The sequence below is a fragment of the Armigeres subalbatus genome, chromosome 2 (genome assembly GCF_024139115.2).
Source record: "Armigeres subalbatus isolate Guangzhou_Male chromosome 2, GZ_Asu_2, whole genome shotgun sequence".
NCBI classification, from domain to species: Eukaryota; Metazoa; Arthropoda; class Insecta; order Diptera; family Culicidae; genus Armigeres; species Armigeres subalbatus.
In genome coordinates, this window is record NC_085140.1 from 44,505,406 (window position 1) to 44,528,624 (window position 23,219).

General features: G+C 37.9%; 1 protein-coding gene across 8 annotated transcripts in view; it reads right to left on the bottom strand.

The window, feature by feature from the left end:
- Positions 1-23,219, bottom strand: part of LOC134218497 (calmodulin-binding transcription activator 1) — a 708,930-nt gene that overhangs the window by 524,328 nt on the left and 161,383 nt on the right. For all 8 annotated transcript variants that reach the window (XM_062697587.1, XM_062697584.1, XM_062697588.1 and 5 more), the window contains exon 4: positions 3,154-4,083. In XM_062697587.1, coding sequence (XP_062553571.1) covers positions 3,154-4,083 — 930 coding nt within the window. The remainder of the gene's footprint in view (positions 1-3,153; positions 4,084-23,219) is intronic.

Below are 23,219 nucleotides of genomic sequence, written 5' to 3' on the forward strand. Positions count from 1 at the left end.
TTTCCCCATTTTAGAGAATTGAATGGAGCTCGGACGACGTCGTAAACTGTGAAACTATACGAGACAGACACGATGAATGCGACCCATTCACAATGAGGAACGATTCCTGCTGCCGAAGACAACTCAAAGGACACAGATAAATAAACATTATCATCGTTATAAAATTAACGAAATAAAATTGCAAATTATGAGGATTGTAAAGGGCAACGCGCAGCATTTTCATAGGAAACAAATAAAACCCGGTGAAGAAAGCATATTTCATTTTAAAATCTTCGCCGAAGAAAAGACATAACCCCGAGTCAGATGGGGGGGTTCCTATCACGATGCATATTTCACTTTTAGACGGAGAGGAAAAGAAACCGGAGGGGGACGAAGAAGGAAGTCATCCAACAAACAAGCCATTCTGATAAACGGTTGCTTTTCCGGTGACAGATGGCTTCAGACGAGCGTAGTTCGGTTGGAAAAGCTAGCAAGAGGAGGCATTTTCTCGTTTTGTACACTTTCGGGGATATACCAGGGCTTACCATTGTTGACATAGGGAAAACGACGACGTTAAATATCCAGTCATCAACATCATTTCTTCATCACCGACCGGCGACGTCCGTGCAAGGTTGCTGCCATTCAGTGTTGGAAGGATTTTCGGGTTAATGTACAAATTGGATTGACATTTTTTACAGCAGTGAGTGATCCTGATAGACTGGAGGGTTATGATGCATTCTACAATCTCGTTCATTCGATTAGCAAAATATAGCAACGAAAGCAAAACATTCGAATATTTGTATAGTTACAAGAAAGTGGTCTAAAGATAAGTCAAAAAGTCTGCTTTGAAAATAAAAAATGTGTACTGAAGAAGCGTCATTGTGGAAGATATCGGGTCAGTGAGACTAAAATGGTTTAAAGCCCTCCGAAAAGTCAAGGTAAGTCTTAAAAAGCTTTCATAAAGAACTTAATGCTCCTAAAGATAAGAAAACCGAATTATAAAGAATACCCACGGTTTTTATGAGGGCATGACCTAATGACACCCTTTCTGCTTCATATTCTTCTTTTCTTCCATGACTTCTATTTTGCAACTGGGGCTTGGCCTGCTTTTCAACTTAGTATTCTATTAGCATTTCCTCAGTTATAATTTGAAAGCTTTTACACAAGCACAAGAATACACTATGCCCAGGATGTCTAGAAAGTTTCTGTTACCAATTCTTCGCAGTTCCAAAACCGACTGATCAGCTACTTGAATCCTGCTTAAATGCTTAATTCATCAATCCAAAGGTTCTTCAATGTGAGAAAATAAATCGTTTGCCAACACTTCTCTCAATATGAATATCGTTCATTTGCACAACTAGAATTTTTTAAACTGTGATACAAAAAACTTAAGATGGAGTGTCTCTTCGTTGCATGAGTTCCAAGTTCTCTGCTTGAGCGGAAAACTGTATAGGAAATTCTATGAGCGCTTACAAACGAACTGAAAGATCAAAAAACAAAACCAATTTACTACCCACAGTTCCATGAGCAGAGCATCGTGAGCTGTGTATCTGTTTCTCAGTTGTCAGTTCCGAGCGCTTCAATGGGCTGTTTTCTGTTGAACGAAACCTTGAAGGGCCAACCACTTGAGCTATTCAAGTTGAAAAGTAATAATTATCTTAATTTTATGCTTATCCCTTGTTGTGTATAAACCGCTGGCCAGATTGATCAAAAGTGTTTGGTCGAAAGAAGGCCAATTAAGTTGATTTTATTGCTGTATTATGCCCATTCAGCGTTAGTTATGAAAAGTTTTCAGCATACTTTCAAAAGAAAATGAGCTTAATAAATTGTTAGAATAACGAAACTGATTCAGACATAGATTGGATACAGAGCTATTATTTTCATTCCGGAATCTTGGAGCGAGTAAACAACGAACAATTCTAAAAATCTCTCATAAATCACCGTGTCGCGATTGCAAATCAAAAATACCCTTCCCACTTCACGAAACGAGCACCGAACTCAATCAGGGCACGCGAAAATCGCTGCCAAACGCCAAACGACGCGAAAACAATGCTCAATTTCCCTCTTCAAGAACTTTGGAAAGAAAACATAAAAAGAAATTGAATTTGCACAAAAATCAAAAATTAATTCAATGCCACCACCATCACCATTACCATCGACCCGATAATCCTAGAACACGAACAGCAACACCCGAACAGTACCAACATTCCAATTTTTCCACTCGAAATCGAAAGAAAACAGATTGCGAAAAGTGTCGCCCTTTGAACCATGCTCCGGCCGACCCCGAATGCCGCCTTCGCCATTTCTAAGCCCTTCTCGTTCGATCTGATCGACACTACCCGACGGAATGAAATCGAGCGACAAAAGTGTGAAAAATGGTCCCAGAAACGCCTCTCCCACCCAAACCATTTTCCGACAACCGACTGGTTCTTGTGGGTTGCTTTGCCGATTTGTCGGCCGGTCGTTCGATCTAGCTGGGCCCGGCCAGGATGGAAAACACTAAACTGTCTCAACATTTATCACACGAGCAGGCCCAGACAAATTTAAAGGAGACCCATCCCATTTGATTTTTTAAACCCGACGACGGATGTTGTGATAATGGAGAGTCAACGAGCTATTTGTTGCCCTCTCCGCCAGGCTTCTTTGTGATGAAACCAGCTTTGCCGAGGACTGGTACAATTCGACAGAAAGTTAGGACGATTTTATGCAAATCATCAATAGGTCAAAACATTGAGTTACTCAGAGAACAAACTTCACATGAGGAGGACTAATTGGAGTACGATGAAAATTGATGATATTCACATAACACAATTTGCTCGATTCCTAGGTTTTATTGATTGAGGATAGCATTCATTCTCTCCTTTTTTTTAAATTCTAAACTTTCTGAAGAAATTCTTCCTAATTTCGCCAGTTTTTCGCCAGTTTCGCCAATTTTTAATTTTTTTGAAAAAATCTTGAAAAGTTCTTGAAAAGCGACCAGCTTATATTAACATAGAATATTTAAATTAGATGTTTTGAAACTTTTCCGAAATGTAAAAATGACCACTACGATGAGATACTGTTCTGAACGATTCCCATTTAAGCTTTCAATTTGCAACGCAAAATTGCAAAAGTGATTTATCGCTTCCCATCATATTTCCTCGACAAATCAGGAACAAAACAATAACGACTCACCTGTTCCAAGTGGCAAATTGATCGGCTTTTGGACGATTTTCACCGGGGGCGTCGCCTCCTTTTTGCTGTCGATTTCCTCCGCCACTGCCACGTTCGATGCCCCACCGGAGCTAACGGTTACGACGGTGGCCGTGGTCGAAGTAGCTGTTGCCGGCTGAATCAGCTGCTGTTGCTGCTGTTGCTGTATTTGAATCGGTTTTGCCTTAACTATGGTGGCGGTGGTTGCCGGTCCGGCCACACTGGTAGAAGCACTATTGGAAGAAGCGTTGCCGGCCATAACGGAGCCGGCAGTTGAAGCAGTGGTTGTAGCATTGCGAATAACGAGAATCGACTGAGACTTATCTATGCGTTTAAGCGTGCGAAGAAGAATCGGCCCTTCGGAGGAACCGTTTTTGTTTAGGCGCTGCTGAAGGAAGATCGGTCCACCACCATCCGTGGTGAGGGCGGTTTTCTTGAGGCCTCCATCGGATTGCAGCAGAAAGGTACCGTCGACGGCGTTGCTCTTGATCGCCGGTTGGAACAGAATCGTATTACCAGTGGCGGCCGTTGCGGTGACCTCTGGGACGGTTTTGGTTTTGAGCCGTTGATGCTGCAGTAAAATAGGTTTGTCCTCATCACTCAACAGACTCAGTAGTTCATGGGTGTTCTGGAGAATAATTTGTCCATTTTCCGATCGAGAGCCGCGCACCAGGATTATGTTGCTGTGCTGCGGGTGCGCAGCGGCCGTTTGTGTTTGAGCCTGCTGCAGATGGATCTGGGTCTGCAGTTGGCGGGTGGCCGCTTCCGTAAGGGTAACGCTCTTGCTGTCCAGCCCCGTGATAATGGCTCCTCCGGGGGCAGTGACCGGCGTGGAAGCAGTGGTGACCACTTTGGTAAGATCATTTCCGCTTGAGGTAGCCACCACGTTGGTTCCTTCCTCTGTTGGGGGACCTGTAATTGAAGAGAAAGAGCACACATTTAATAATCGATAATATATCGAAGATAGTATGAAATTTGAGATTTGAAGATCTTCATATCTTCATTTGAAGATTTGAAGATTTGAAGATTATTAATTTGAAGATTTGAGCATTTGAAGATTTGAAGATTTGAAGATTTGAAGATTTGAAGATTTGAAGTTTTGAAGATTTGAAGATTTGGAGGTTTGAAGATTTGAAAATTTGAAGATTTGAAGATTTGAACATTTGTAGAATTTTGGAATTTTGGAATTTTGGAATTTTGGAATTTTGGAATTTTGGAATTTTGGAATTTCGGAATTTTGGAATTGAAAGTTCTGAGTCTGAATCTAAATTTGAATTTGGATCTAAACCTGATTCTGTTTCTAAATCTGAATCCGAATCTAAATCTGAATCTGAATCTTATTCCAAATATGAACCTGAATGTGATTCTGAGTCTGAATCTGAATCTAAGCCTGAGTGTGAGTCTGTGTCTAAATCTGAGTCTGAATCTAAGTCTGAGTCTGTTTCTGAATCTTAATTTCAGTCTGATTCTGAATCTGAATCTGACTCTGAATCTAAATCAGAATCTGAATATGAGTCTGAATCCAAATCTGATTCTGAATCTTAATCTAAATCAGAATCTGAATCTGAGTCTGAATCTGAATCTCAATTCTAGGGAAAATTGCATTTCCAATCCTATTTCCATATTCATTCCCAATCCTAAAACGAATTTATTCTTATTCCACCAATTCTTGAGTTCGATTTCATTTCCAATCTTAATTTCAATCGCATACATATTATCAACAATCACAAATAACGGTAACAAATAACAAATAAAAAAAATTTTGGAATTTTTTGGAATTTTGGAATTTTGCATTTTTGCAATTTTGGAATTTTGGAATTTTGGAATTTTGGAATTTTGGAATTTTGGAATTTTGGAATTTTGGAATTTTGGAATTTTGGAATTTTGGAATTTTGGAATTTGGAATTTTGGAATTTTGGAATTTTGGAACTTTTGAATTTTGGAATTTTGGAATTTAGGAATTTTTGGAATTTTGGAATTTTGGAATTTTGAATTTTGGAATTTTGGAATTTTGGAATTTTGAATTTTGGAATTTTGGAATTTTGGAATTTTGGAATTTTGAATTTTGGAATTTTGGAATTTTGGAATTTTGAATTTTGAATTTTGGAATTTTGAATTTTGAATTTTGGAATTTTGAATTTTGGAATTTTGGAATTTTGGAATTTTGGAATTTTGGAATTTTGAATTTTGGAATTTTGGAATTTTGAATTTTGGAATTTTGGAATTTTGGAATTTTGGAATTTTGGAATTTTGGAATTTTGAATTTTGGAATTTTGGAATTTTGGAATTTTGAATTTTGGAATTTTGGAATTTTGGAATTTTGGAATTTTGGAATTTTGGAATTTTGGAATTTTGGAATTTTGGAATTTTAATCCGAGTCTGTGTCTGAATCTTAATCTGAATCTGATTCTGATTTTAAATCTGAATCTAAATCTGAATCAGAATCTAAATCTGAATCAGAATCTAAATCTGAATCAGAATCGGATTCCTAATCTGAGTCTGAATCAGAATCTTAATTTAAATATGAATCTGAGTCTAATTCTGAATCTGAATCTAAATCTTATTCTGGATCTGAATTTGAATCTAATTTGAAAATGATTCTGAATGTGAATCTGAACATGAGTCTGAATTAGAATGAGAATTTGAGACTGAATTGGAATCTGAATCTAAATATGAATCGAAATCTGAATCTAAATCATAGTCTGAATCTGCTTCTGAGTCTGAATCTGAATCTAAGTCTTAGTCTGGTTTTGAATCTGATTCTGAATTCTGAATTCTGAATCTAAATCTGAATCTGTTTTTATCTGAATTTGAGGCTAAATCTAAATCTGAATCTAAGTCTGATTCTGAATCTGGGTCTGAATCCGAATCTTTGTTTCTTTTTTGCCTTTCTCGTACAACTAAGTTGTACCGAAAGGCTATCATTTCACTCCAAATTCGAACTTTTGATAGAAATCCCGGAGACCCGGACCCGGAGTGTTATATACCATTCGACTCAGCTCGATGAGCTGAACAAATGTCTGTCTGTCCGTGTGTGCGTGTGTGTGTGTGTGTATGTGTGTGCGTGTGTGTGTGCACAAAATGCCATAAAAAACATTAGCCAAATTTTCACATAGAAACTCTTAACCGATTTTCTTGCAACAAGTTGCATCCGACAGAGACTAAAACGCTGTTGATCACTATTGAATTTCATAATAATTGAAAATTGCAAAAAATAGATAATATTAAAATAGTGATGAGACATAGTCACATAGAACAATAATGTGTTATGAAAAATGTCTTGCATCTATGAATATTTCTCCCATTAAGAGTTTCATCGTACTATAAAGATGCTCGTGTTGCACGCATTTAGGCGTAGGTATGCTCTTCGTTCAGTTTCATAGTACTATGAAGTTGTCCGAAAGTCAAAATTCGAACATAGGAAATTCGATAAACTTTTGGCAGCGCCATCTGTCGTCTACTAGTGTAAATTTTCTATCATAACATTAGACGGTGTAACTGTTTTGCCTTTCTTGTACATCATCGAGGTGTAAGCGTAAAGGCTACATTTATTACCTTTTTGCGCGAGAAAGGCGCCATCACCGCTAGGTGGATTAATCTGGGTTTTGAGTGTCATTCTGATTCTGATTCTGAGTCTTGATCGGAATCTAAATCAGAATCAGGATCTGAAATTGGGTCTGAATCTGATTCTGGTTCTGAGTCTGAATCTAAATTTGAATCTGGATCTAGACCTGATTCTGTTTCTGAAACTGAATCCGAATCTAAATCTGAATCTGAATCTTATTCCATATATGAATCTGAATGTGATTCTAAGTCTGAATCTTAATCTTTGCCTGAGTGTGAATCTGTGTTTGAATCTGAGTCTGAATCTAAGTCTGAGTCTGTTTCTGAATCTAAATTTCAGTCTGATTCAGAATCTGAATTTAAATCTCTGTCTGATTCTGAATCTTTGTCTGAATCTAAATCAGAATCTGAATTTGAGTCTGAATCCAAATCTGATTCTAAATCTTAATCTAAATCAGAATCTGAATCTGAATCTGAATTTGAATCATCTGAATCTGAATCTGAATCTCAATTCCAGGGAAAATTACATTTCCAATCCTATTTCCATATTCATTCCCAATCCTAAAACGAATTTATTCTTATTCCACCAATTCTTGAATTCGATTTCATTTCCAATCTTAATTTCAATCGCATACATATTATCAACAATCACAAATAAAAATAAAGCGTTGACTTGATTTCGTCACTCCCTGATTTTATCACGTTTTTGAACTGATTTTGTCACCACTAAAAGTTTTTGAAAATTTGAGTCGTTCTTTTTCTATTCGTAAATAATACCGCAAACATAAATGATTTTGTTGAGTTGTTGAGCTGCTTTCCAACCTCACTGTGCACAGTCCGACAGATCTAAACTTTTCAATGGTCAATTACGGCGTCGGCCATGTCCTTACGGTACTCGGAGATGATGAGGAAAAGATGATGCAGGAATTTTGGAATTTGGAATTTTGGAATTTGGAATTTTGGAATTTGGAAATTGGAAATTGGAAATTGGAAATTGGAAATTGGAAATTGGAAATTGGAAATTGGAAATTGCAAGTTTGAAATTGGAAATTGGAAATTGGAAATTGAAATTGGAAATTGAAATTGAAATTGAAATTGAAATTGGAAATTGAAATTGGAAATTGAAATTGGAAATTTGAAATTGGAAATTGGAAATTGGAAATTGGAAATTGGAAATTGGAAATTGGAAATTGGAAATTGGAAATTGGAAATTGGAAATTGGAAATTGGAAAGTGGAAATTGAAAATTGGAGATGAGCAGAAAGTCTCGCTAATAAAGACAAAAATAATTGTAAAGTGGAAGTCATAATTTGAATAATGTAAAAAGGAAATCGTAAATGGAAATGGATTATTAGAAATTGGACATTTCGCATTTGACGTCTGACACTCGATATTCGGTAGGTAAAATGTAGTTCATTCGAATCAGCTGTGCACAGATCGTTTAAGTCTTGAATATTATAAAAAAAATTCTTCATTCAAGTGCTAAAATCCCAAATCGAGAAATAGAAAAAAAAAAAAACAAAATATTTGCTACATTTGTAATTCTCGAGGTTATCGACTCAGCTCTTTAAGCCATAAAATCCAGGTCACAGCTCGTTTTAAAACCCGAAATGCAAGGTTGACGGCGACTCAACTCATAAAATCAATCACCCTTAGTTGAACCACATCATCGACGGATCGGACTGAGCCAGAAATTTATGCACGAGCAATGGAATGTTTAACTACCCCGTTCCAATCAAGCAGCGCGCTCGGGTCCTTCCGGTTCGGTTACATTGTAACGAAACCCCCTGTCCTGATCCACTACTGCCATCAACAGCGGGCACACTAAGCCGAATCGCAAAGCTGAGATTGAAAGGCCTCAGTCAGCTGTAAAATCGTTCGTTGTCAATCAATGTAGATTTTTTTTCGACGGTGCTCGACGAGACACTGTGCAAGACAGGAGACAAGATAGACGTTCGAGTCAAGTACATTGCCTACACCTGGATTGAATGGATGGATACCTTCGACGAAGGACCGATCGGAATGGCCGAAGGGTGGGAAATGGATTTACCTGTTCGATTGTTCCGCCGACGCGGTGAGGGGTTTTCACATTTCCTCGAATTCCACTGCTCGCGAACCTTGGGAACTTCCAGTGACAACCCTACCGGATCGATTACGTCAAATTTCGAAGTAGCTTCCAAGTTCGAAGTTGATGTAAAGAAGCGAAAATAGACTTCATTTTTATTGGAATGGATTTATGTTCAACGTCTGAAATTTGTGCATTCTGAAGGAGTTCTTGGGAAAGCACTATAATCTTTGGCCGTCGCGTCGCCGCCATTTGTGTCCGTCGCTGGGAACGAGGAGGAGTGTCATAAAAATTGACTTACAATTGAATTTTCACGGTTCGTTTGACGGGCTTACATTGGTAACTTCTTCACCTACAGTGCTCTCGTTCGAACGACGTGAAGGAGCGGCCCAAAAAAGTTATGCAACTGAGTTGATCTTGCTTTAAAATGAGACAATGTTTAAATGCAAAATGTTCCAGTTCCGGGATGTGTTCCAGCAAAAGTAGACACATGTGTCGAGTGTAGCTTTCCCACCGAATGCAATTTGTATGAAATCAATTGAGAATTAATGGGCAGGATCCCACATTGCATTGTTCTTATACAAACAATCGCCCATACGCGCAAATTGACACGCTTTTACAAACACTTTATTGAAGAAGCAAAAATCTTAGAAAGCGATATTTATTACCATAAACATCTAATACTGTCGGGGCCATCTTGAGCCGTGTGGTAAGATGCGCGGCTACAAGGCAAGATCATGCTAAAGCTGGCTGAGTTCGATTCCCGATCCGGTGTAGGAAATTTTCTCGACTACCCTGGGCATAAAAGTATCATCGTGATATACGAACGCAAAAAGGTAACTTGGCTTTGAAACCTCGCAGTTAATAACTGTGGAAGTGCTTAGAGAACACTATGCTGCGAGGCGGCAATGTCCCAGTGGGAGATGTAATTCCAATAAGAAGAAGAAGAAGATCTAATACTTCTAGAAGGACTCAAATATAATTAGATTATTTTCTTTTAGGTTCACCCAAGTTTAACTCTTGAAGAAATAATGCCCTACATGATGTTTCAATTAGCCCATGTCATCATTCTTGTAGTAGTCCCCGATAAAAAAGGAAACATAAATTTATGATCTACCCAATTTGTTACGAGTCGTCTGCGTCTCCCTTCCAAGATGAGCCGATACAGAGTGTGGACACAATAAGCACTTTTTAATGCGAGTCAATTAGGATGAAAGATTGCTATCATTTCTCGAACTGTCCCTCGCACCTTCCACGAGTACGCAAACGGATTCCTCTTGGGGAGGGCCCATAAATATCGCATCATGGAATTTTTATTGCCTTCTGATACACAAACACACAGCTCCATCTATTTGAACTGGACCCAGGCCAACTCCCCGAACGGGGATAAAACTTTGCGATGACCTAAACTGCCCTTTCCATTCCCAGTTGGCGAAAAAGGTGGTGCTTGAGTCCGTTTCTGTGCAGGGGAACAGGAACCAGGCTAACTAAACCGATAGGGAGACAATTTATTGTGGAGTGCTCCCGTTCGTGTCTGACTTCAAACCGCACAATCGCACCCCAAAAGGAAGCTAATCTACATAACAAATAATCTAAACCGCAAAAAGTCATTTCTTCACGTGGTCAACAAAAGGTGGCGACTAGGCAGATTGGTGTTTAAACGGAAAGATGGCAATCGTTTTGCGGTCGGATGACCTGGTCCACTCGCTCGGAATGGCAATCGAAATGGCAGTGAATGAAAAAACACAGGAAAACAAGAAAGGCACACCAACTCAGCGGGGAAGCTCGTGGTAAATTAATTAATATTATAGCTACGTCCATTCATCGAAAGTTGTGACTGAATTTGTACCTCGACGAAAAGAGGCTCAGCATGGTAGAGCGTGTTTTTCCCTACTTCCCGAGATGTTTGTTTTTCCTTGCAAGACAGTGTCTTACAATGCATCACGCGTCTCCAGCTCCAGACAAATTAGACACGACGCGAGAAGCAATGTTCCCTAAAAACTCGTTGCAGACGGCATTATTTTGAATTTTACTGATCTTTTCAAAGTTTTTACTGAAAAGCCATCAAATTTCCAACGGAAACTCTTCTAAATTTACCCTTCTATAATATAAATAAAAATAAAAATATGAATAAAATTTCAAAAGTAATATTTCCAAGAACTCAGATTCAATAGCAGGTCTTTAATATTTGTAACATGTTTTCTATTTATATTAAAAAAAACAACAACACACTCAACCCACTTTTTACGGCACTTTTCATACGTCACTTTACAGCCTTACAGCTTTACAGTCACTTTACAGTTTTACAGCCTCCTTTTTATGGCAGGTGACGTACACAAATTTTTAAACATAATTGACTTCCAAAAGTGACTATAATTCACAAGCTGAGATTTCACAAGGCACTCTTAGAAACCCAATGAGCTAAGAAGTTCTTGTACATCTTCAAAATTGCTTTCAACAATTGAGTGTCTATTAATTGCATATTATTCGGCAACTCGGCCGTACGAAAACCATTTTTTTGTTAAATATCTTGGCTGTGCATATGCACAGCATATGTTTCGAAATGGACAAATTGATATGAAATTTGCGAAAAAGAATCCACGTGTCTTGGAGGGACTCGAACCCTCAACCTCCTACTCTCTAGATAGGCGTGATAACCCCTACACAACAAGACCACTTAAAGGTCACGTTTGCGGAAAAGCCATCAGAATCCGAGTACCAACCTCCACCGCGGTTAGCTCTCTTTTTTGCAAATTGAATATCTTTCGGATGCTTGATTTGTCCAATCTCCACATATGCTTTACTATTGTATATCCACAGCCAAGCGAGTGCACATTGTTTATTAAACGAGAGGATCGCACTCCATGCCCCCCAGTAACTGTCTGGGCGGGACGGTATAGAATGCGAATTCAATCGCACTCTGCTGTGCCAAAGGCATGCTTGTCCCTCCAAGACACGTGGATTCTTTTTCGCAAATTTCATATCAATTTGTCCATTTCGAAACATATGCTGTGCATATGCACAGCCAAGATATTTAACAAAAAAAATTGAGTGTCTGTTTTATAGTGTTGCTGCTCAGAAAGCAGACAGTTCACGCGGCCCGATTTTTGTTTTGTTTTGTGCGGTCGAAATGAAAATCAATCAGTGCCAATTTTGCCTCAGTAAGGCTGTGAACCATTCCGCCAATCCGTTTTATTTTCAGTTAAACTTTGACAATTCGATGGTTGTTTCTCTGGGGTTAAAATTGACCCGAAGCATGATTAGATTTGACAGTTCGAAAGTTAAACTTTGTTCATGAGAAAATTGGTGCCAAATCCATTTTGTTCCAAATAACTATCAATCTGTCAAAACTCCAATGGGTTCAAACGTGTTTTAAGTAGGACGCACATTGGAACAACTCAGGAAAAAGACGGTCAAAACCTCATTGTGGCGTTTAATACAGATTTAGATCCATGATTTGTTCATAGAATGTGTTCAAAAAGCTGCCCGATAAAATCTAGAGCGTATAATCCACTATTATGTTTTAATGCGATCCCCGAGCAAAAAAAAACTTTTTTCTACAATATTTTTTTTGTACGGGTTTTTGATAATGTTTTATACAATATTCTATGTTTTGAGATATTTTGCTAAAGATACTGTATGTTTTCTTCCTAATTTTGTTTTTCGTTGTTTTTCGATATTGCAGTCTTAAACTAATTTAAAATTAAACTAAAATTTTCAATATTTCGAAACTAAATATACAACGTTTTGACCCGTTTTTTAACACAAAACATTGAATAGCACTGACATACGCTAATCTGAAGATAATATTGCCTTTTTTATTGACATTTCTATCAAATGGAAAACATTTTTCGGAAAAATAGGTCAATTTCATGAAAAAAATATCACCCTTATTGGCACATTTTGGCAGCTAGATTTACGTTATTCAGAAAGCTAATTTTGTATAGAAGTTACTCTGACATATAATTATAGTAACAAGTGTTACGGAATCATAAAAAAATAATTTATTAATCAAACTTTACACTAATTACATCTGAATTCACTGCTTACTAACTATGAACTGCCCAATTCACTGTCTTTCACTACCTTTTATAACTTATTATTGCTAACTTAACATTTCCTATGCCTGCCTATTTGGAACATCGGTGATCGACCGGTGGGGAATTCTGCTGATGGTGCATTATTACTTTCTGGGTGACAACGGCTGATTGGGATCGAAGTCCAGGGGTTCTGCTGACGGTGCTTCTCTGTTGGCAGGGCCCTCTGGTTGGCTATTACGGTTGATGTGCATATTGTATCATAACTCCTCCGGGGGGTGAAAAAAGCGTGGCCTCACGCGTCTTCAATGGGATTCTGCGATGAAGATTTGGGGTCTCTTTTGGTTAGCTTAGAAATGAAGTAACGAACAGTTTGTCTGTAATAGAGTAGAGCAAACACAGCTAATGTTATGGTTATAATGGTTGAGAGTGTTAACCCTCCAAATAAACTCCAATGCCAAAGTTGATTTGTAAACTGCTTCAAGTAAACGTGATTAATCATTTTCCTGTTGGTTATAGTTTTATTGTTGAGATAATTTATGTCGTCCTCCTCTAATTGGTGGTGTATTATAAGATTGTACATAGCCCCTTGAATGATGGACGGTTGAACGATTCGGCTGATTTATGAAAACTGCTGGTTTCTGATAGTTACTGTACAATTGTAAAATGTTATTAAAAGTTTCCCTCTAGGATGCGATTATCAGGACCACAATCAGTTTTAGTAACTCTGATTTCGCATTGGTAACTAATAATTGGTTGTCGGTTATTAGTTGTGCTTCTGTACTATTCTCTCGTCTGGTAGTACAATAGCTCTTCTTTCCCAATATCAAACTCGATATACATTGATCTGAGTACTTACTGATGTAACTACTACGTTGAATGAATTCATCAGGTTTGGTGGTTGTGAATAGTCCATGATTGCTTTTAATCAGGTGTGTTGGATATTTCTAATCATTGAATTGTTATTATTCAGCGGATGGATTTGAAGTATTGCTGATTCTTCTCTCTCCAGTTTTGGTACACGTAAGATGTACAGTAGGGTTTCGTGGTTAACGGCAATTTTGGGTTGCACTAAGTTTAGTGCTTCGTCTGGCAGATCTGTGTAAACTCCTTGATCCTCCAATAATACTCGAATTGTGTGTATCTCTTGGGTTGTGAGAATTTTGCTCTTGGCAACTGATATTTTAGTCCACAATATTGCGTCCTGAATTTCTTCTAGTATCATGTTGATCAGGTCAATATTAATAATGGTAGTGATGGTTTCTATTTCATTTAGTATGATCTGGTTTTCATGTTTGCTTTCAATTACCTTATTGACTGCTCTGGTTAATGACTCCAATCTTTTACCAATCTGTTCGTTGACTTTATATTGTTGGTTGTTGCTTTCGATTAAGTTGTTCAGGGTTGTGTTGATGATGTGAAAGTCTTCGGCGTCCGGGCTTCCACTGATCCATTTCCAAGTCGTTCCGATAAGGTTCAGGCTCCTAGCTAAACGTTTTCGTGGTTGTATTTGAATTTGTCTCTCTTGAAGACTGACAATAGCAGTCATCATTTGAGCGAGCTTGTTAGAGATTTCTTCCATATCAGGTGAGGATGTATTAAACTCGTCCTCAGAAGAATCTGAAAAGTTCAGCACAAATTTTCTTTTGCGATGAATTTTTGGCATGCGATACGGTTCGCTGCGCGACTCAACGTACCTGACCTATACGATTATGCAACAAGAGCTGTTAATGTGAATGAAGTTCAACTAATGTTGTCTCTGATTTCACTAGCCTCGCTTGTGCACACACGGTTTAAATTTCACTGGGTTTTTGAACTTGCGTTCTCTTAGAACTCGCAAATTCGTTTCGCTGCGATAAAATTAATCACAGACGCAAGTAACACTTTTCACTTTAAAATGAATAAAGGGTTCTACTTACGGTTTTTTAGTCGTGGTGGCTCGATGAAAAACGTTGGCGGTGCTCCACGTGTCCTAGTGGCGGGGGGTCCTCTTATCACGTCAACGGCTACGCCTTCAGTTGAGGATGTTGAAAAACGGGTACCACTTCAAATTGGTTTATTAGTCCAACTTATTCCACTGTTTTTTCCCTAAGAACACTTTTCACTGGCCTATCTGGCTGCGCCAATTGTAATAACGAGTTTAACGGAATCATAAAAAAAAATTTATTAATCAAACTTTACACTAATTACATTGAATTCAATGCTTGCTAACTATGAACTGCCCAATTCACTGTCTTTCACTACCTTTTATAACTTATTATTGCCAACTTAATATTTCCTATGCCTGCCTATTTGGAACATCGGTGATCGACCGGTGGGGAATTCTGCTGATGGTGCATTATTACTTTCTGGGTGACAACGGCTGATTGGGATCGAAGTCCAGGGGTTCTGCTGACGGTGCTTCTCTGTTGGCAGGGCCCTCTGGTTGGCTATTACGGTTGATGTGCATATTGTATCATAACTATATGTTCGACCAAATCCAGTTGTATATGAGTTGCTGCAACCGAATCGGTCTTAATTGTGCTGCTCGGGTCCGTTCCAGGTCATCCAAGAACTCCCTGAAATATAGATCTCAAGGTCTGCACGCGTATCCGAAGTGAAGATATCTCTTTTGAAAAATGGTTCATGCCCCTTTATTATGTAATAAGCCAAATTGGATATCCCTTCAATAGCTGTTCCTTTCCAGGTCAACCAAAAATTCCCTGGAGTTAAGACTTTAAGGTCTCCAAGCGTAACCAAAGGGCTTTATATCTTTTTAAAAATGGTTCAAGCCCTTTATAATCCATGGAATCAAATTTTACACGACTTTAATAACTGTTGCGTTTCAGGTCATCCAAGAAGTCCCTGGAGTATAAGCTTAAAAGTCTACACGCTTACCAAAAGAGCTGATATGTTTTTTTAGCCATAAAAGTGAATAGAATACGCCATCAACAAATGTTTCATTCCAGATCATCCAAGGTTTCTCTGGAGTATGGGCCTTATCAACACGCGTAACCAAAGGCCATTTGTCTCTTCGTAGAATGGTTTATGCCCTTTTTGATTCATAGAACCAAATTTGATAACCCTTCAGCAAAGACAAACATACTTTTTCATATAAACAATAAAGAATGATCCATAAAAAATGAAAAACGATCCGTAAATAACACCTACCATAATTCCATAGAATAGCTAAAATTTAGCAATCAATAGGAAAATATGTTCCTTTTGACATGGTAAAAAACAATAACATTCTTGTTATTTTTCCATGAACATATGACAAATGATCCATAGATCTTTGAAAAATAATCCATTTTTCTTTTTATATTGAAAATGATGAATTTTGATCCATAAAACTTCAAATTTGCGTTATTGTTATCGGGATGTTAATCCTAAATTTTGTTCATTTTATCCATCATTTTGTTCAAATGATAAGATCCATAATTTTGGCCATATGATCCATAGATTTAAAAAAAAATGGATCAATTAACATAGTTTCATTGGCCTTCTTTCCAAGCGTTATGGATCATATGATCAAATTTATCGATCATATCACCAAAATTATGGATCAAATGACCAATATTATGGATCATCGTCACGATAAAAATTGCCCACCTTTTATGAATCGAAATATGGTTTTTATGAATCATTTTCCAAAGATTTATGGATCATTTGTCATGGAAAATAGCAAGAATTTAATTGTTTTCTTGATCATGTCTAAAGGAACTTTTTTTTTTGCTTAATTTTAGTGTAGTTATGGATCTTAAAATTATTATTTGGGGATACTCCCGAACTATTTTATGGATTAACGGTAGCGTTTCATGGAACACTCAGATGTAATTTACGGATCGTTTTTATTTTTTTTTTGTGGATCGTTTTTACACATTTAACGGTGCAAAGTAAGGGCTGCCCTTCAGCAAATGTTCCATTCTAACTCATCCAATAATCTCTGGATCACATGACATAGGATCTACACGCATAGACAAAAGTCTCTAAAAACTTTAAAAAACTGATTGATGTCTTTATGAACCCTAGAAAAACAATGCATATACCTTGTTGCATCCCAGTTCATCCAAGAATTCTCTGAAGTATAGTCCTTGAGGTGGCTGCAGCACTACGAAGAGCACCTGAATAGTAATGTGGCAGATAACGATGGCGGTATGGAAATGAACCTGGGAGCACGCACGCAGGACATACGACTTCCGGATCCGTATATCCAGCAAATCCTGGAGGAGATCGTCTGGCTGAAAAATAACAAAGCCCCTGGAGTTGACCATCTACACGGGTAAAAATCCGTAACCGAATTCATGACTAAAAAGTCATGATTTCATAAAACTGGTTGGTTCATGATATCATGACTACAATTCATGATATAATGACCCAAACGGCGATTAGCATTAGAATTTTTTCTTGAGCTAAGTTCATATGTGCCAGAAGTGTTATCAAAATGCTAGCCGTATTTTCATGAGTCATGAAAACTGATGCTGAGTCGTGAAAACATGACTCAGAGTCATGGGATCATGACCCAGAGTCATGAAAATATGTCAAAATATCCTAAATCAGCGTTACGCAATCTTGTCAAATTGTTTTTTTTTTTTTTCATTTCATTTCTGTCAAGGCGTCCCTGGCAGATGTTATAATTTCATAATAAAATAGTTCAATAATTGTAAGATTTAATCAACAAAAATATTTTGCTATGGACAAAAATAATAATAATTTTGGATCCGCGGTTTTAATCGGGAATAGTGTGCAGAAAACAGTGCAAAAGTGCCTAGAACTATACTGTGGTTGGACTCTTCTGGAAAACTTATCCTCATCCAATCTGGCAGCGGCGGATCAATTCCTGCGGTGTGCGCCGCCTGTGCGATTGGTACACGCTGTTCCACAATCCAACGCAGAAATACGACACTACGCTGTACGTACCCAGGAAGTAGTTTACCTTCTGCAAACGATGATCATCGTGTTCTAATTTGTTTTGTGTTACGTCCATGTTGATCATCCGGCCGGTGCTAAACGCAAGATCTCTACCAGTTTGAGTAAAAATGGCAGTAGGTATATCAATTGTATATTTTCCCAAAAGATGTTTTAGTTACAAGATAAAGATTGTCGTTTCGATTCCCTTTGTGCTGCTGTCCGGAACATGTTGGGCACGAAACTGTCAAATCGTATGGATGTTTCCTTCATTGACATTTAGCGCCGTATCCTCGCCAGCAAAAGATGTTCCGGACAGCGATGATAGCGACAATCTTTATATTGTAACTAAAACATCTATTATTTTCCCCAATATTTTCCTGCTTCACTTTGTGGCTGGAGGATTGATTTATCATCAATTCCCTTACCTCATCATAATCTCTGTGGTCTCAAATGCACTCAATGTTTTATTAAAACTGGATCAGACGATGGAGTCGCTGCTAGAAAACCGCCTAATGAGCCAGAGCTAGTGGACGTGTTTGCCATCAGAAATGCTTGAAAAAATCCGTACTTCTCTGTTATGCCATTTCAACTAATGATTTTTATTCTGAGATTTGAACTGACACTCTGGAATCATAAATGAATTATGTATCATAACCTTAGTTCATGGTCTCAGTGTGTATGCGTCATGATATCATCACCCAAATTTCCACTTTTCGTCAAATTCATCGGAACCATAAATGACAGATTCCAGATTCATGAATTGTGATTCTGTTTTCATGACTTTAGGTCATGGTCCCGGAGTCCACACTTCATGATATCATGACTCAGTTTGCCACATTTCGTCATAAAATATCGAAAACGTAACGCCAAGCTTGCGTTACAGCAAAATGAGTCATGATTTCATGACCTTTTTTCATGGTGTATTTTCATAACATAAAAACACACATTTTTCTTGAAATCATGACTCATTTTAGCACTTTTGGTTACGGATTTTTTGCGTGTACCAGGAGAGCTGTTTCAACACGGTGTTAAGGCACTGGTTAGAGCGCTGCACTGGGTAATTACCAAGGGCGAAACGCTCCGATCAAATAGAGTTCGCCGCCGTACCAAACTGATCATCTACAAAACGCTCATTAGACCGGTAGTCCTCTACGGATACGAGACTTGGACGATGTTCGTGGAGGACCAACGCGCATTGGGAATTTTTGGAAAGAAAGTGCTGCGTACCATCTATGGTGGGGTGCAGATGGCGGACGATACATGGAGGAGGCGAATGAACCACGAGTTGCATGAGCTGCTGGGAGAACCATCCATCGTTCACACCGCGAAAAGCTGATGACTGCGGTGGGCCGGGCACGTAGCCAGAATGTCGGACAGTAACCCGGTGAAAATGGCTATCGACAACGATGCGACGGGCACAAGAAGGCGAGGTGCGCAGCGGGCAAGATTGATCGATCAGGTGGAAGATTACTTGTGGACCCTCCGTAGACTGCAAGGTTGGTCCTTAGAACCATATTCTATAAGGAACACTAATTTGATTCAAATGATCATTAAAAGCATATTTCATTTCTTTCCACAGGAGTAAATAGCTTTTTCGTTACGCGTATTGACCTTAAGGCCTGTACTCCAATTCTTATAACTTTTGAATGACCTGAGCTGGAACATGCATTAAACTCATATCCAATTCGGTTCCAATAATAACTAAGATCATGTTGCATTTCTAAAACAGCAAATAGATCTTTGGTTACGCGCAAAGATCTTAAGGCTTGTACTACAATTCTTGAAATTAATGGATTACCAGGAACGGAACGCATGTTGAAGGTATGTCCAATTTGATTCAAGAATCGCTAGGAATATTGTAAAGAGGTGAGCCAGCCTAGGGCTGAAAATCTCTCAAATAAAGACAAAAAAGGAATATTGATGTATGAACCACTGGTTGCATGTACCATATAAAAAAACCGATATATATTAGTGTACGCATGGTGGTCTGAAAGCCTAAATTCCAGGGAACTCTTGGAAGACCAAGAAAATGTGAAATAACATATCCATTTTAGGTCTTTGAATTGCTATGAATATGTATCGTATTTGTCCAAAGTGTCCAAAGATCAATGAATTAAGTAAAAATCTCGTAATTTAGGAAAAAAATATTTTAACGTCAAATCTTTTTACGTCCCCCAATAAGTGCCGCAAAAAGAGGGTTGAGTGTATTTTAGGAAAACTTTATTTTTGTATTAATATTAAATCTTTACTACAGGTCAAATTTAATTTCCTTAAACAAAAGCATAACCTTTGATATATTGGCCGATACACTGGGTCTTTCCTAAATGGATTGCCTAAATTAATTATCATGAACTATATTTTCGCGAAGTCGAAGCTGCCGTGCATACAAGAAACATGAGTGACATCACGGAAATTTGGCATGATGAAGTATAGAAAATTAAATTTAATATGCTTCCAAAAAATGTAAAACTTTTTAATAAAAAAATAATACAGCTTTGGTGGTAGAAATTTAATAATCTACTAAATAAGCATTTTTACATGAAACATTATGTATTTTCAAATTAATACGTTTATTATAAAGCATATTAAAAGTCTAATCCCGCATACAAAGTAGTTTTCAAATAAATATTGTTCTTTAAATATTGAATTTAAAAAACGCATTTTCAATTTTATGTCCTATATATTCCGTGGAAAATTTCCATAATCGTCACTCATACCTTTTTCCAGATGTCGCAGTTACGCAGTTCCTCAAACTAACGCTTCAGTTGTGAGATGCAGATAATATATTGTCATGGAAATGCAAAAAAAATGTTCTAAATGAGCAGAACCTAGGGGAAGAGGTTCGGTTATGGGAACCCTTTGGTTTTTGGTCCATAACTTTAGCCATAATTGATATTATGCCAATATTTGTATACCAATGGAGAGCAAGACAAAAAACCACACCGCAAGCAAAAAAGTAAGGTTGATTGTATCGATTTGAAAAAAAAAATCATTGACAATTGTGAAAATTTGACATTTTTGGACATTTCCATTTTTTGATTCGATTGTGGACAACCTCGAAAATACGGTTAATAATTTAACTAACGGTTAACTAATAAAAACCGCCCAGTTTTGAAGAAAAAGAGTTTTTTAAGGAAAATAATAAAAACAATCACTTGAGAAATGTTCCAAAGTATCACAAGATCGGGTTTCATTTTTCATTGATTAACATTTATTGTACACACCACAGCTGAAAAAAAATCAAGCGCAACGCTACCATGCTTGCATTTGAGGGACATTTATGACATTAGTGATTGTTACTACATAACAAGATATCGAATGGAAAACAAAATTTCTAAAATATATCATGTTCTTAACGTTAAATAAGACCGACTGCTAGAACTGACAATGTATACAATAAATCGCAATCTATTCACCGCAAACATTTAATAAAAAAAAAACAACGAAGCAAAACAGACCCTCTGGGAGAATTTAATTTAATCCTCACCGTAGCCCATCCGTTATCGTGAGCCATGTGACCATTGGGTCGTCTTTTGCCACTTGTCCAGTTCAAATAGTTACTTTCCGGCAGCCGGATCCAAACCCGACCCGGTTATTGTACGTAGAACAAACGTCCTAGTTGCACTCGCCAAAGCACGTTCGGATTGCCCTGCGTGTTCCTTTCTCGGCCGACAAATAGACCAACTTTGTATCGCGCCTCATCCTTTACAACGCTTGCCGTTCAGTTTTTATCTCCATCCGCCTAAGGTTCGACTACTACGAGTGGCGACGATGACTGACCATCATATAGTTTCTGGTGTGCGCAGCTCCAAATGGAGGGATGCTCAGATTTAATTTTATGATTCTTCACAAAATTAGTCGTTAGGCGATCGATACTACACTGTCGGTTTTACACATCCGATACAATAATAAATATGTATTTTCATATATAAAACTTCATCATGAACATCTCAACACTTCATATCCCATTCAAATCGCACCGCGGTTTTCAAAAACTCGCCGCACAAAGTCATAATTAGTGGAAAAGTGTATTTGTCCCCGGGTGCAAAGTGCCACACAATTGTGGAATCAGGCAGCGTGGTGTTCCATCTCGTCCTGAGGCTGGAGCAAGTTGTGCTTATTTACACTTGAGGGTTTGGTTCCCCAACCTTTCCGGAACACTTTGCCATGAGTGAAGTTGCTGCCGGTCCATCGTAGAGCGTAGATAGTCGGCAATAAACAAACTTACGCGTTGCTGAACAGGTTTGTCAGTAGGTTTAGTTTTTTTTCTTCTTTCCAAATATAAAATTGGATCCGGTGGTGTGAGATGAAACCAAACAGGACCCAGGCGGTAAATCAAGGTTGACATATTTATAGTTTAATTTCTTATTAATGTACAATTTTCATTACAACAGTATATAATAGCTTGATTGGGGTGCTTTTGTGGTCATGATTTATGTTATCTTTATGTTTATTAATATGGAAGGTAGAGGTCAAAATAATTAAAATTACAGCATGCATTTTGAAATTTTAATTCGATCTAGAAAAACAAGGCGCTCAACCGTTCAACTAGAAATTGGAGATCACTTTTTTTAGAGAGTTCCAAATTTAACTGTTACTAAGTGGACATAAAAATTTCAACAGTAAATAATTGCATATTATTTGGCATTTCGTCCTTACAAACAATAATTCTAATTAATTAATTTGACTGTGCATATGCACAATGCATGTTTCGAAAATAAACGAATTAATATTACATTAACGAAAAAGAATCCACGTGTTTTGGTTGATCATAACTCCATAATCTTCTACTATCAGATAGGCGTGAAACTCCTACAAAACAATTTCGCATTTTCAAGCGAAACTTTCTATTAGCAATAAAGATGATTTTCTGGATTTGAGAAAATGCTATGATTAGCAAACTTTAAACAAGACACTGATTCTAAAACATTTGAAACCTACTCAACATCACGCAATCCCCTCACATTAACCCGCAAAATATTACTATCCCGAAGCAATTATTTTCGTTCAATGAAACGTTTAACTAATTTTGATCATATACAAATCCGAGAGAGGCAATAAAACGTCTAAAATAACTACACACCGCCAATTACTTTTCCACGCGCTTCCACTCCCCTCCTAGCTGGAACGCTTCAATTCAACCCAAGCCCTCTGTTGTAGTAGGAAATACGACACCCGTCCTCTTTGGCACGTGGAACAACCGGCTCAATACAGTTCAGTGCCGCCGAGTGTACGAGAGTCCAATGCATGCCGTCAGATATTTATAAGAGTCAACCAAATAGTTTCACCTACAACCCCGATATGGCGCTCGGTTCCGCCCGCAAAACATCGTACTTAGGCTATACGTTGAAGAGGTGAGTTTCTATCATGTGAAAACGGTTGGTGGTGTATGGTGCTAGTTTATGATCGTTACAGGCTGGAATCCTGACTAGCTATAGAGTGCCAACCAAGCTAATACGATGGCACACGGTATGGAAGCAGTTTCCAACCACG